At 38.9% G+C, this 15,475-nt stretch overlaps 1 protein-coding gene across 1 annotated transcript; it reads left to right on the top strand.

Annotated features, from left to right (window-relative positions):
* The first annotated feature begins 8,225 nt into the window (after window positions 1-8,225).
* Window positions 8,226-13,306, top strand: LOC311507337 (sodium/glucose cotransporter 1-like). Its single transcript, XM_084571641.1, has 11 exons — window positions 8,226-8,394; window positions 8,488-8,593; window positions 9,010-9,090; window positions 9,184-9,392; window positions 10,693-10,828; window positions 10,995-11,102; window positions 11,210-11,360; window positions 11,450-11,618; window positions 11,810-12,025; window positions 12,734-12,839; window positions 12,931-13,306. The coding sequence occupies exons 1-11, from the start codon at window positions 8,299-8,301 to the stop codon at window positions 13,143-13,145; spliced, it is 1,593 nt and encodes a 530-aa protein (XP_084427767.1). The 5' UTR covers window positions 8,226-8,298; the 3' UTR covers window positions 13,146-13,306.
* The last annotated feature ends 2,169 nt before the right edge of the window (window positions 13,307-15,475 follow it).

Raw genomic sequence — 15,475 nt, 5'->3', positions numbered from 1 at the left:
TCATCTGTCCTGGGGTCCACCTGGAGGAGCAGGGTACATACATATACAGGGAGAGGTCAGAGGAAAAACATTTTCCGCACTGTAACGCAGTAATACCATGCTCTGATATAAAGCAAGATAGATTACTTTTTCTTCATATGTAGATTTCAATGATTGTTCTAGTGAGATATCATATTTTTCATCCGTTTATTGTTTCATATCATATTATTTCCTTTTATTAAGCTGGTTCATTTTTTCAGACTAAATAGTCTCAAATGGTGATGTCTGTGTCCTTACTGTCCCTGTTCATTATATAATTGGCATGCTTCAGGTGTCTCTCATTACAATAAACAAACCCATTCTTTAGTTTTCTTTTGGTCTTTCTGGGAAAAAAAAAACATCTATAATGCATTGTTTTATTGTAATCCAGGGATCAGGATTGATCAGACTGTGGCATGAAACCTTTGAGCAACGTGTTATTGTTTATATTATTGATCGGTACTCTCAGCCTGCATATTGTATTGCGTATTGGATGGGTTCAGTTGGTTATCGACATCTTACAGTGTGACAATAAGATTTATCTTCAGGCGAAAGAGATGTACATTGATAGAGGAAACTAAAAAGCACGGTTTAGAGTATGAATGAACATAAAAGGTTATCAAATACCATAAACCAAAGTTATTACAAATGGATATATGTTTTTTATGCTGCATGTAGAATTGACATGCATTGCGCCTGAAATTAAAGTGTCCTGGCTCCTGAATACCAGCACCATCAAAAAGGTGAAAAATAATAATCAGCAGTTATCTGTGATGTATATTCAGTTCAGCAGAGGAGGTGCTATATATTAAGACTGAAATAAAGTATAGATATTTTTGGGGCAATGTTCTCTTGGGTTTTGTGCTCCGTGCTTTTAGTTTATTCACATCACAGTGATGCACCCTTTGTACTAAGCTGTACTACTGTGCCACCTTGTGGATAGGATAATATAATATAATATAATATAATATAATATAAAATTATATAATATAATATAATATAATTAGGTTATTAGTTTTATCTCTTCCTTGTCAGATGTTCTTTCCCCGAATTAATGTTTACACCTGAGTCTTAACAACTTTAATTATACCTATGTTTTATAATTCAACATGTCTGCTCTCTCTATACAGCTCTAACTGCCACACTTGGTATTGTGCATGTTTCAGTATCAGACTTCCTTCCTCCATTTTCCACTGTTCTCACCATTGAGGTGAGTGGCTGCTCGATGACGAAGGAGCTGAGACTCAATAAATGTCGTTGGTGGCTGCAGAAAAGCATTAAAGCTAAGTTAGTCTGCTAAGTAACAGCCTCCATAGTAAGTCTCTGAATTCAGAGACTTATTATACTCTAAAATTGATGGTCGAAAAATACACGCATTTAGTTGTATTCAGTGTTAAAAATATTATATGGCTCTCGCGGAAATTTATTTTAAAATATGCGGCTTTCATGGCTCTCTCAGCCAAAAAGGTTGCCGAGCCCTGGCCTAGGGGCTTGAGTTCAAGTTCCAGGTGATCACCCTGAAGTGCTCCTTTCATTTTAATTCTCGTCATGACTCTGTTTATAAAGGCCCTCTGTTGAAGCGTATGGAAGTGTGCCCAGATATGGAGTTCTGATTATCACTGCATATCAGTTTTGTTGCCCTACAAGTGAACTCTTGTGTACTGACTACATATTGATATGTACTTGCCACCATAAAAATCATTGTTTTATATCAGCATGTGAACCACGAGGTCGATGTCCAGTTCCTCGGCCCGATGCTTTTCTGTGTGACATGTTAGTAATTTAATGCCTTGTTTACTTAATATTGTGTAATTATAATAATAATTAAGATGTACAAATGGGTGTCACGTATACACTAAGAACAATCAGATGTACAATAATGAACTCAGCATTTACTTAGTTCATTTAGATTGTAGGTTAAGCTAGCCAACAGCATTTGGTTAGCTTATATTTCACATGGTTTGAGTTAGCGTCTGCTGCTGAGCGGGCCATACAAGCCAGCAGCATTTACTTAATTCATTTAGATTGTAGGTTAAGCGTCATATCACATGACTATAGGTTTATTAGAGTTTCTCAGTTGGACAGGGCCTCTAAATGTGTTTTGCCTGGGATTTTGGCACAAGGGATTGTAACATCTAATCCTGTGTATTAATGAATGTTAACACCACCCCGGAATTTTTATTACTTTTGAATGCCTTTAAATATTACATTTATCATACACAGACAAAACAGAATCAAGGTGTGTATGGTAGGTAATGATGTTATTGGTTAACTTTATAGCAGTGATTGACTAGAATTTAACTGGAAGCCAGACACTAGCTAATAAAAAATATAGCTGTGAGAAAAAGTCGCCCTTGTTTGTTTTCTGATTAACTCAAAACTACTTCACTGTTGCAGCACAGTGACTCAAATACTGTCATCCTCCAGATAACAAAAAAGTTAAGAAATTACCATAGTGATGTATACACCATCTCAATACAAAGTAAGGACTATTACTGGTGCTATGGTCGACGTGGTATAGGTATCTTAAAACGGCAATGAGGCTTTGTGCTTTCATGTAGGTTGTTCTGAAACGCCTTCTGGCTAAGGTATCCATGTGATGGTAATGGGACGCTCTGACATTCAACATTAGATAATGCAACTCACAAGCAACGAACAAAACAGACAAACAAGAAAACTTAGATGTAATGAAAATGGCGATGATGTAAATTTGTGAACACTGGTGCTGAGGTCACAAGATAAATCCTTCACATAATTCTGTCAGGCCAGGCCCGCGGGTTTGCTTCCCTGGTTCAATCAGCAGGGCCTCTGCAGATTCCTGAATCATATAGATAGTAGACACAGAGAGTTCATGAGACACAAGAGCATCTGTGTTTTCCACAGAACACTCCATCTTTTATTATTAAACATAGCTACTGTATTGTGTTACACTATATATACTGTAGATTAGCACATATGACAAATGCTGTCCTGCAAGAGATAAATTTCTTGCCTTATCATTGCAATAGCCCCAAACCACAGAGAAAATCTGTCTGTGGCTGTTGGAAGGCCGAAGCCTCTTCTTGGGTTTAAAATAAGGACTGAACTCGGCGAGTGTGACCGAGCCTTAATCCCCAAAGAGCATGGCCTCATTCCAGAGATTGATTCTTATTCAAGTGAATATTGATTGTCCCCATTTAGAGATTTCAAGCAGCCATTTGTAACAGACAGTCTGATAATTCCCCCATCCCTTTCCTTATGTCTGTTCCTCTTCACGCTGTCTTTTTTCAGTAGGATGCTCTGTTAGTAAAGCTGCTCATTTTCCTGCTTTTTCCTTCATTGTCACAAAACAATACTTTAGTTACTCCACCCTAAATAAAGCTTCTTTGTTCATGTGAATGAATATTATAGCTTCATTGCATTAACAAAAATTAGTGTCACATTTTTTTAATGGAAAGATTTTATTTAAAGGTGTGTAACAACAACAAATCACATGAAATTCACCTTGGCCAAGGTCTGCAGAGACAGGCTAGCTCTTAGCATGAATACTTTATCCTGTGTAAGTACGGAAGTATTTTTGCCAGATTTAAGGTTTAGCTAAAGTCTATTCGCGCGCTATAACAAACTAACTTTGGAAGGTGCTGATGATGAAACTTGAGTTTTAAAGTTAGAAGAGACAGAAAATGTGGCTAAATTACCTTTAGCGACAGCTTACAGCTAACTATAACTATCCCTAGATGTTAGCCATATCTTTATGGTTTTTATATGGCATCGCTTAATCAGTTTTAGCACTCTTCATATCATTGTCACCATTATAATGACAGGAGTAGGGACACAGTTGGTGACGAAAGGTTGAAGGTGTTCTGATATTGTTCCAAGGGACATTGGTGTGTCCAGCACAGTTATACAATTGTACGGCTTACCTAATGCAATAAAATTCAACCTTCAATAGAGAAATAATTACTTACTGAGTCCATATGAGATGGCAGACGTGTTCAAGGCCTTTCAATTAAACTTAGTTACACAATTAATGTCTCATAATGACAGAGGTTGTAATTAGCAATATTTTATGTCTTACACGTGAAAAATATGCAGGCATTGTAAGGCCACAACTACAGTACTGTTAAACCTTAGTGGTTGTTTTTTAGTGTTTAACCAGAAAAGGCTCAAACCTATAACAATGCTTTTTGTTTCAGGAAATGCTTGTCTCATGGAGCCCTGCTCAGTGGACATTGGCCTTTTTTTATCATTACACCGTGTGCTATGACGCTTATAAAACCTTAATCAGCACGTACGAAATTGCAACTTAAATACTGATTGTTACCCTCATGTTATGAAAGTTTACTTGATGTTGATTGTATTAGGCACACACGTGCAATAATATACAGCCTTCAATAAAGAAATAATCACTTACTAAGTCACAGTTGGATGGAAGCACGTTTTCTTTCTTTACATAATGCCATTTCCCACTTTATGCAAGCAGTCGGGATGACCTAAAAGTGTCTCTGGCCATCCACACCTGCAGCAGATGCAGCTCTTCTTGCTTAAACAGAATTAAAGGTCCTGCACATCCACACCAGCTGATTAGACCTTTAGTCTGGCTGAAACTATGTAAAGGCTTTGACCCTACTATATGGTATGTTAGATGTTATGCAACAGAAGACTGAGGAATGAAAGGTAGTGACCTTAGAGCCTCATGCGGTAGTTACATTGACCTACAGAGACACCTATTGGCTGCTAAGAGAACTTTCTTTATACTTACGCAAACCATAATGGACAAGAACATCTGCAAATAATTTCTGTAATATTTATTTAGCATTGTCCAATACCATGATTTTGAGACTTTTTGTACACTCAGATGACACTCTTGTCACTTCTTTCTCATACTGTATATAGACCGGCATTTTGATTGGAACACTGTTAGCTTTATGGAGCTCCAGCAGTGACATAGAAAGTAGAAATGATGAGGTTTTGCAGATCTTGAAAAAAACGAAAAAGAAAACAAAAAACATTTACTTACGTGTCAGTAAGGTACCATGTTTGGCATCATGGCTCAAAATTTTAGCAATTACTGTTCACGCAAAATTAGATTCTGAAAAAGTGGTGATGAATTAAAGTGGTCTATTTCATTTACAGTATGTGCCTGCAGAATATAAGTTAAGTATCAGTACACCTACACAAAAATATAGTCCAATATACACTGCCCGGCCAAAAAAAAAGTCGCCACCAACAAAAAAAAAAAGGTCACACACTCTAATATTACACTGGACCGCCACTCTTTCACAATTTGAGCCCCATGAAGCCTGACATTGTCATCTTGGAAGATGCCCGTGCCATCAGGGAAGAGGAATAACCTGGTCATTCAGTATATTCAGGTAGTCAGCTGACCTCATTCTTTGGGCACATAATGTTGCTGAACCTAGACCTGAGCAACTGCAGCAACCCCAGATCATAGCACTGCCCCCACAGGCTTGTACAGTAGACACGAGCCATGATGGGTGCATCACTTCATCTGCCTCTCTTCTTACCCTGATGCGATGGTTCCCTACTATCCTTCCAGTTTTTAATAATATGTTGGACCGTTCTTATCCCAATTGTAGTAGTTTCTACAATCTCCTTAGATGTTTTCCCTGCTTGATGCATGCCAATGATTTGACCCTTCTCAAACAAACTAACATCTTTTCCACGACCATGGGATGTGTCTTTCGACATGGTTAATAAATGAGAGGCTACTCATTGCATCAGTTGGGTTTAAATAACTTGTTGCCAGCTGAAAGATAATCACCCATGCAGTAATTATCCAGTAGGAGGCTCGTACCTATTTGCTTAGTTAAATCCAGGTGCTGCCTTACAAAGCAGGAATGCAAAAATGTTTTAATTCGTGGAATAAAAATTACTGACTGTCAAATCCCTAAACCCAAATGTAAAATAAACCAATATGCAAAAACTAAATTTAAAATTTCTTTAAATTTTTTAATTTTTTCTTTAAAATGTTTTAAGAGAAACTTCTGATAAAAGTCCAAAAGTTTCTCAGGATCTTTCTCTTTTTTCTCTTTACAATAATCTCCATATAACCCTTGTACTTAGGAAACATGAATTATTCTTCCTGTCTTTGAATCAATAAGACATCACCCCACTTTGATGATTTTTTTAAAATACCTTTTCCAATAATAATTAGCTCCTGTGTATTATGGCCAAGGTTTACTGTGGGTGGAGTGGAGTTGGGGTCAAGCTCTTATTATTTGTCCTCACCACACGGTAAACAAGAAATCATTTCCTTGTTGGTAGCGATTCAAACATTTTTTATGATTAAAAATTACATATTACTTTTCGTCACTGATATGTGTTATCAGTGTACTTGGCCATTCCTGTTTTAGTTATTGACAGAAGCATTATTAAACTGAACTCAATTGGACTGAAATACACTGAAAAACACTGCATAGATCATCTGATGCTCCTTTGTTTTAAAGCAACACCAGTGCCTTTACTTATGGCATTTCCTTGTCGATTGATGATTAACAACACTATTTGCTAAAAGGTTACACATTCTAACACATACAGTTTCACACCAACATGTGACGACTTCATGTTTCAGCTTTATCTTTGCTTGTACATCCACTTTCAGCCTAATACAATATCAGGTCATCAATATAATTTATTAGATAAACACACACACAAGTACAATTTTTTCCTCCCCCTTCTTTCCCTCACTATCTCCCTCTCCCTCTTGGACATCTATGTACACACACATACACACACACACACACACACACACATGCACGCGCACGCACACTAGAGCATATAAAGGTTAGTGCAGGAGCAAGTGCTTCAGTCAAAGAGAAGCAACTCCAGCAGTACTCCTTCTTTGGCGCCCTCCCACTCGACAACATGTCTGCAGATTATTTTGGATTCTCTTGGACACAGAGAAGTGCCAGAGAAGCCGAGGAACATGTGGCCCTCAACAATGCGGCAGATATCTCCGTTATTGTGATTTACTTTTTGGTTGTGTTGGCTGTTGGAGTATGGGTAGGTGGTCCAGTCCTTCAGGTTTTACTTTGATCTAAGTAATTTAAAATAATCCTTTCTGTATTCAGTCAGAAACAGAAGGTAATGATTTATATGGTTCCACAGAAACTTACGCGTCTTACGTTAAGTTTTAACTTTATAGTAGCAAAGCGGACTGGTTGTGCAATCAATGCAACTCACTCAGCAAACTGGTTCATAATTGTTTTGTAGCAGATCTGAGACTATTTACATTACGTATATTACGTTCAGTATATTGTTAAACTAAAGTAGATTAATTTGTGAGCATTAACAATATTGTGATAACTTTCAGTTGTTTGCAATGATCCTGTTGTCTTCATCCATTATATTGATATATGCTAAAGCAACAGTGTGTCAAATTAAATGTTATACAAATGCAGTGATTAACAAACAGTGGCAGTTGAAATACTGTAGTGTGTCACTGTTTTCTCTGAAACCTGTCCTTGTCCTGTTGCAGGCTATGGTCCGCACCAACCGATCCACTGTGGGTGGCTTCTTCCTTGCAGGAAGGAGTATGGTGTGGTGGCCGGTGGGTATTACTCAAAGTGAAAGAGTCATTCTTATATGTACAGAGATGAACATACTTTCTGAAAAGATGACTGTTCCTTGAAAAGTTAATCATCAGGTATCTCAGTCTGAAGCTTCTCTTAGTATGAGAAGCCCAACAAAAGAGAGACAATGCACATCCCTGACTGAATTAACCATACTGTCCACAGATCGGCGCATCGCTCTTTGCCAGCAACATCGGCAGTGGTCACTTCGTAGGAATCGCTGGTACTGCTGCAGCCACAGGAATAGCCATTGGTGCATTTGAATGGAATGTGAGTAAACGTGTCTGCGCCAGTTATGCTATTATCACTTCTTACACAAATGTGTGTCTAACATGTGACACAGATGCTACATTATCGGTTATCTCTGACTGGTGAGTGGTCAGTCAATAGAAAACTATGAGAGTGCAGAGGATCTTTATTGGAGCAAATATGGCACTGGTTATTTATTCTGTGTTTCTGTCTTGTCCGTTTGTGTGTTTTAGGCTCTCGTTGTGGTCGTCATTCTTGGATGGCTCTTTGTGCCCATCTACATTAAAGCTGGGGTAAACAAACCACACAAGTCACATGTTGGCTTAGAAACTCTAAATACATATTTTATTCTAAAAATCCATTCATAATTATTGTTTTAATTTATTGTTTGAGGAATAAAAATAGAAACTAAAATAAAAAGAAAACTAAAAGTTGTGGGTGTGTCTAGGTGGTCACCATGCCTGAGTACCTGAAGAAGCGGTTTGGAGGACAGCGTATTCGCATCTATCTCTCTGTGCTCTCCCTCTTCCTGTATGTCTTCACCAAGATTTCAGTAAGTCAATGAAACACTGGGTTAAATATTTCTATTCCTACATTCATTAGGTGTTATTTATTAAAGTGATGCTTTGTGTTCCTCTCCAATCAGGCAGACATGTTTTCCGGCGCCATTTTCATCAACCAGGCTCTTGGGTTGAACATCTACCTTGCTGTTATCTTGCTGCTTATGATTACTGCACTGTACACCGTCACAGGTCTGTCCACAGGATGAATTAACTTCCATTTTGACTGAACTCACAGAGATCCTGCTCGTAAACTAAAGCCAGAACTCTTATCTACATGAATAACACCATGCCTGGGGGTAAAGTCTCTTCAAGGCCATTTGAGGAGACGTACACATACATAACTCCTCTCTTTCCTCATATCTAGTTTATCTGTGTTATTGTGCTTAATTACCCCTGGACTAAGATAAGCATGAGCTGGCCTTCTGTTGATGATCTATGATAATGCATCCACACCTGGATGTCTTTTACATAAAGAGTTTTTACACACCACCATGACAACATGATTTTATACTCTCCATTAAGTTTGATGTAAGTTGTAGGGGACAAAATGTTCAGGTTTTGAGTTAAACCTTTGCTCATTGGTAACATCACATATTGCATTTCAGGTGGTTTGGCTGCAGTGATCTACACAGACACTTTGCAGACCATCATCATGGTTGTTGGATCGTTCATTCTCATGGGCTTTGGTAATATTTTCATTTTTATCTTTTCGCTTTTTTTGTGAGCTAACATGGTAGTTCATGTTTGTAATGTTATACATCATGTCCTCACATCCTCAGCTTTCAATGAAGTGGGTGGCTATGAAAGTTTCCAGAATCTCTATATGACATCTATCCCCAATGCCACGGCTAACATCAGTGCCGAGTGCTACGAACCTCGGCCAGACTCCTTCCACCTTTTTAGGGATCCAGTTACAGGAGACCTTCCATGGCCTGGCCTGATCTTTGGACTCACCATTCAGGCCACCTGGTACTGGTGCACTGATCAGGTCAGTAAAGCAAAAGGGCAGTGCTGTAGAGTATTTGTGAGACTACTACTGATACTTCATTCAGACTGAGTGGCAGCTTTTACTAACCACGGCAACAATCCATAATCATAAAACTCATTCAGTTGATTCCCACACATTTGTACACACACTTATGCGTCTTTATCTCATCTGTTTTTGCCAGGCTCGCTCAGGCGGTCTGCGATCGCCTGCTGTAGTTAGATAGGCCTGCTTTTAGTGAAACCTTAACGTAATGTAGGGACTGAGACTGAATCTCGGTGCAGAGCAGGACACCAGTTCAAATGTTGAGAGAGTAGTGTGAAATCCTTCATGATAATTTTCCATCCACCTAATCTACCTGCATGCTCCATGTTTTCTTGATTAAAATCTTTCAAAAATATTGAAATGTAGTGAAGAAGAGTTTACAAGTAAGGCAATTCAAGAACCACTTAACCTCATCACTATCGTCTGATGACTTCAACTAGATTTATGGTCGCACCTCACTACTACAACTGGTGCAGTAGTGAGCTGTGGACCCTGTGCCATAGCCTGAAGTCCACCATCCCAAAAATGTGACTACACATTGGGGAAACACGTGCTACAACAGCTGTGATTGGTCCGAAATGCATTTCTTAGTTCACATTTATCAGTGGCCGGACAAGCACAGAAAATTCACACTGCTCAGACAGACTGTTCAGTCCAACCAAAAATGCGTGAAGTACAGTGTTAAGTACAGTGTAAATGTTTATGCGGCATAACTAGCGGCATAATTACAAAATGATGCAGATACGCTGGCGAACAGAAATAAATATCTACACCAGTATATCACACTACAGTGCAAGCTCTGCGTAGAGCCATTGCAGGTGTATATGCCAGCCTCTAGCCTCTGGGGACAAGTGGCTGATGATTCAGGGTTCAATTGCAGCCAGGGATATCATGGGTAAAACTGGGAGTCGAACTAGCAACTTGAGAGACAGAGAGTTGAGAGACATCTACAACAGGATTGTTCCACAAGTAGCCAGTTGACTTAGCAGTTTATGTTCAGCTCACTAAGTTTGCCTAACTAGACATTCTACCAAAGACGAGATGTGGTTTGTCAATACTACTGGGATTATGACAGAAACAAGAGAGCTTCTGGTATCCAAATCTTTCCACCTTCCCTATAGCTTAAGCATACTCATATTGAGGGATCTGTTTTAGTGATTATAAATGAGGCACAAGTGCTTAAGGTACTGTACTATTGTACCTGAGTAAATGTCTTTAGTCGCTTACCTCCACTGCATGGTCCTTTTCCCAACTGTAGGTCATTGTGCAGCGTTGCCTCTCTGCCAAGAACCTATCTCACGTAAAAGCAGGATGTATCCTGTGTGGCTACCTGAAACTTTTGCCAATGTTCCTCATGGTTTTCCCTGGGATGATCAGCAGGATCCTCTATGCCGGTGAGTGTGTTGTAGCTTTAGAATTACTTCTGACCTGTGTTGATAAAAAAAAAAAAAAAAAGGATTAGCAGTTAAAGATTTTTTGTAGTTTGTCTTCTTTCTACAAAAACAATGCATGATTACATTTTCCTTTAACACACTGCTAATTGTGTAAATTTTATTCTAGATATGGTGGCATGTGTGGAGCCAGCGTTATGTCAAGAATACTGTGGTGCCAGTGTGGGCTGCACCAACATCGCTTATCCCAAACTGGTGGTGGATCTCATGCCGAATGGTAGGTGACTTAAGGCCTTTGTCTCGTGATCTGTGAATACAGTTTATAACCCCTTCCTTTACGTTTTCTTCCTTTCCTCTTATTAATCTGTTATTCTTTTATTTTAGGTTTGCGAGGTCTTATGCTCGCTGTGATGTTGGCCTCTCTGATGAGCTCCCTCACATCCATCTTCAACAGTGCCAGTACTCTCTTCACCATGGACATCTACACTAAGATCCGCAGCAGAGCCAGTGAGAAGGAACTCATGATTGCTGGCAGGTAAAAAAAACAAAACATTTGTGGTTGTGTCTGACATGATTATTGTTCAAATTCTTGACCGGTTCTGTGTGTGTTTCAATTGTCTATAGAGTATTTATTTTGGCCCTGATTGGTGTGAGCATTGCATGGATCCCTGTGGTGCAGTCAGCCCAGAGTGGTCAGCTCTTTGACTACATCCAGTCCATCACCAGCTACCTCACTCCACCCATTGCAGCTGTCTTCATGCTTGCGATGTTTTGCAAACGTGTCAATGAGACTGTGAGTTCCCTCTTTAATTCAGTGCTTTAGATTTTTGTGGTGTTGATTTGTTCTCACTTTCAGCAAGGAACATGTACTGTATTCCAAACTGTTGAACTATTCATTTAAATATAACCTTTATTCCCACTGCAAGCATTAATATAAGCGTTTCTGTCTAAACTGATGTTTTTCCTATGTCTTTCTTTCCTCAGGGTGCATTTTATGGTCTCCTAATTGGACTGGTTATCGGACTGTCCAGGATGATTGCTGAGTTCGCTTATGGGACAGGCAGCTGTGTTCACCCCAGTAACTGTCCCACTATCATATGTGGAGTTCACTACCTCTACTTCTCCATCATCCTGTTTGCCGTCTCCTGCATCATCATACTGGCAATCTCTCTCGCGACCAAACCCATTGACGACAAGCATGTACGTGACTGAGCTGAGGGATAAGGCTAGATAAATCATGCATTTGTCCACTGAGTGGAAGACACACCTATACATATGTTACACAACTGCATGCAAATGTTTAGGCAGTTTAGGAGTGGAAATGTGAAATTGAAATTGAAAGAAGTTAATATAACCCCTGCAGCAAGCAGCAAGTTAATGGACTGTCACTTTTTTATTTCATTAATTATTTGTCATTTATTTAAGTGAAGAAGTTTGGACGTCCCGTAGAGGCCAAACTTTTTTATAGTTTAGTCTCTTGAAAACTGCATGTTATTCCCATGTAGAATTTGCTTTGAAGTTGAATTCATTAGTCCATTTGATTAACAGTGCACTGCTTTATTTGAAAGTTGTGTTGATTTCCACAGTTAACCTTAACTGCCATTTCCTAACGACAATTCAAAAAGCCCATTAAGACCTTTTTATAGCCTTTACGTGCATTTTAGGAATTGATTAGCTTCACTTTAAACCCTAATCGCCTTCTGACAAGAGTCTTTGGTTGCAGGGTGCTACAACAAAGATTGTGAGAGTATTTATTGGTTCTGAGACTACATGTTGTAGCATTGCCAAAACCCTGTGTGATTGCTTCCATGGTTGTAGTTACTTGTGTACCTTGCCCTATGGTACTCAAACTTTTTAACATGACTGCAAATAATTCATTTCAACCCATGTGTTGTGTTGTTTCATTAGTTGTATCGACTGTGCTGGAGCCTGAGAAACCGTACAGAGGAAAGGGTGGACCTGGAACAGGATGATTGGACTGATAACCAAGATTCAGACAAAATGGACATAGATGGTAATGAGCTGACATACGAAGTATATAGAGTAAAGAGACATTCAGACGTCTACACAGATTTTCTTCATAGACTGTGTCCATTCTGTTACAGAACCTGAGGAGGAACCTGGCTTCTGCAAGAAGGCACTGATGTGCTTCTGCGGACTGGAGACTAAAAAGGCAGCCAAGCTGACTCCAGAAGAACAAGCAGAGATGCAGAAGAAGCTCACAGATACCACAGAGGTGCCTCTCTGGAGGAACGTGGTCAATGCCAACGCCATCATCCTCCTGTGTGTGGCTGTTTTCTGCCATGGCTATTTCGCATAGAAAAAATCTGCGGACTTCAACAGCTCTAAGATGCTGAAATTCACATTTCAGTGACAGGATTATTTATGAATATAATTTGTGGACAAAACAAACCAGCTAGTAGTCATCACCACCCTCACATAGGATGCTAACCTTTCTACTCTATATCATTACTACAGTATGTATTTTGGTATGGTTGCACCAAACCATGCAGGACAGAGAATACCATTTGCTTTTGACTTTTCTGCGAACCTTTCCTGGTACTTGGAAAGTTGAAGTAAACCATTACAACATACTGTAACATATTAACACTTATTACACTGGAATCATGTTAAAATAGTCTACAAATATTCACCCATTTGTATGTTACCCATTGTTCTGACCCTGTTTGTGCATGTAGATCTTGAGATAACTGTAAGTTTTCATTCTTTTCTTTACAGTGGTTTTTATGACTACAGTGTATTCAGATTGGTTATGTAAATAAGTACAGTTCATGAATAGAGCTGCAGGTTGACTCATGCGTGTCTTTACCTGAGAATAGCACACTCATTCAGTTTATGATAGTGGAAAATTTATTATTTAATTGGTGTCCCTTGTTCACAAAGACTCGATAAAATTATCAGTAGCTTGTACGTTTTGATATGAATACTAAATTTCATTGCCTGGTTACATGTAATATATAACCAATGAAGGACAAGACAATTTAAAATCCCTCGTAATTACTGTGTGCTACCTCATTGTATTTAAGCTATTTCCTTGAATTGTGTGCTCAAAGTCCACAAGTGCTGTCACTTCTTAAATCTATGCACCTTATTGTGTGTTGTTTTAAGTGTTAATGAATAAAAACATCTCAGGGAAGAAGAGTTGTGAATGACTCAGTTTCCTGCTTTATCCCACTTTAATTCACTGGTAGAACCTGCCATTAAGTTTACTTCTTAACCTGTGTCTACTTAAGATAGTAAAAGTTGAACGACAACACCCATAATCCCTTTTCAATTTACCGTCAAGGCTTGCGAGTCACTCCCATCAAAACACGGTTATTATCTTAGTCTTATCACCACCTCTGTGGTTAATGTACACCGACCGCTGTCGAATGATTTGTGATTTCTTCCTTGGACCTGCAAATTTTTTATTTCTTTTATCCCAGCTTATATCTTTACCAGCTGCAAATTACTTTATAGCTGTCCGGATCATTTGTCTGGCAGTGAATCTGCTGATCCACGTCACGACTAAGAGTGAAGAAAGAATCAAAGATCGGATCATTTGTATCTTGTATCACAAGTACGAAAAGACATTTTTGTTTCTGTCCTAGCTCATTCAGCTAGAATCCGAGAAAGCTATCTGTCAGCCATCTTTATCTACTGTGATGAGTAATGAAGAGACCAGACATATTCTGAATTCTTTGAAAACTGCAAACAAAAGACTGAATTGTAATGTGCAACCTAGTTTGACAGTGGATCATTGTTTGAAGACAAAGTGCTTTAAAGTATTGACATATGACATTTTTAAAATACTTCCCCAGAGGGTTGGGCATGTTGTGAACATTTGAATACTTAAAATTGAGTTTAGATTGCCAAGTGGCAACCTGAACTGAATCTAAAAATTAAACCCAACATGAGATGTAGCTCCTCAAGTGACCACTTGAGGCTGCTTCCAAAATGCCAATCCCCATAGACCTCTATGTTAAAATGTCCAACTTTATAGCAGAAATAAGCAAGTTAACAGTACGCTAAAAAATATTTTGGGTAGTATAGAAATTCACCTATCCATGACAACTGAAAATTAAGATAACTTGCCCATTTAAAATACATCAAGGGTTGAAATCATGCATAATTAAAGGGGTGGTCACTTTAAGCAACAGGTGGATGCCGTTTCAAGGTGCTAGCTTCACCCTCACTCCGCTTTCTTGCCCATTTTTATATCTAGCTAATGACTGCACCAGCCGAATATGCCTCCTTCAACGCTCCCTTTCCAAAAGTCCAGGGGAACCTACAGTAGCCATAACTTCAGTGTAAAAATGCAGAAGGCCATGGACGTTGACCTTTTCTTTATGGAAATGTGAATAGATATGAAGGATTCCTTCTAAGCCAACAAAAACATCATTCATAGTAAATGGTGATTATATACTACAGTATAACAGAATTGTGAATACTACATTGGATTTCTGTGGTATCCTGGCGCGGATTAATGCACAGGCTGGCCTAGGCTGCAGCCTAGGGGCTCCACGTGTGCAGGGGCCCCGGATTGGCCACAATATTTTAAATTTTCCTAAATAGACACGACAAAAATGACCTCTATTGGCCCATAAAACAAATAAACAATTGATTGGATAGATGTGATCCACATGTCAG

Source organism: Chelon labrosus (assembly GCF_963514085.1).
Source record: "Chelon labrosus genome assembly, chromosome: 22".
In the NCBI taxonomy this organism is placed as follows: Eukaryota; Metazoa; Chordata; class Actinopteri; order Mugiliformes; family Mugilidae; genus Chelon; species Chelon labrosus.
Note: the sequence above shows the minus strand (reverse complement) of the source record. Positions and strands in the feature narration are given on the sequence as shown.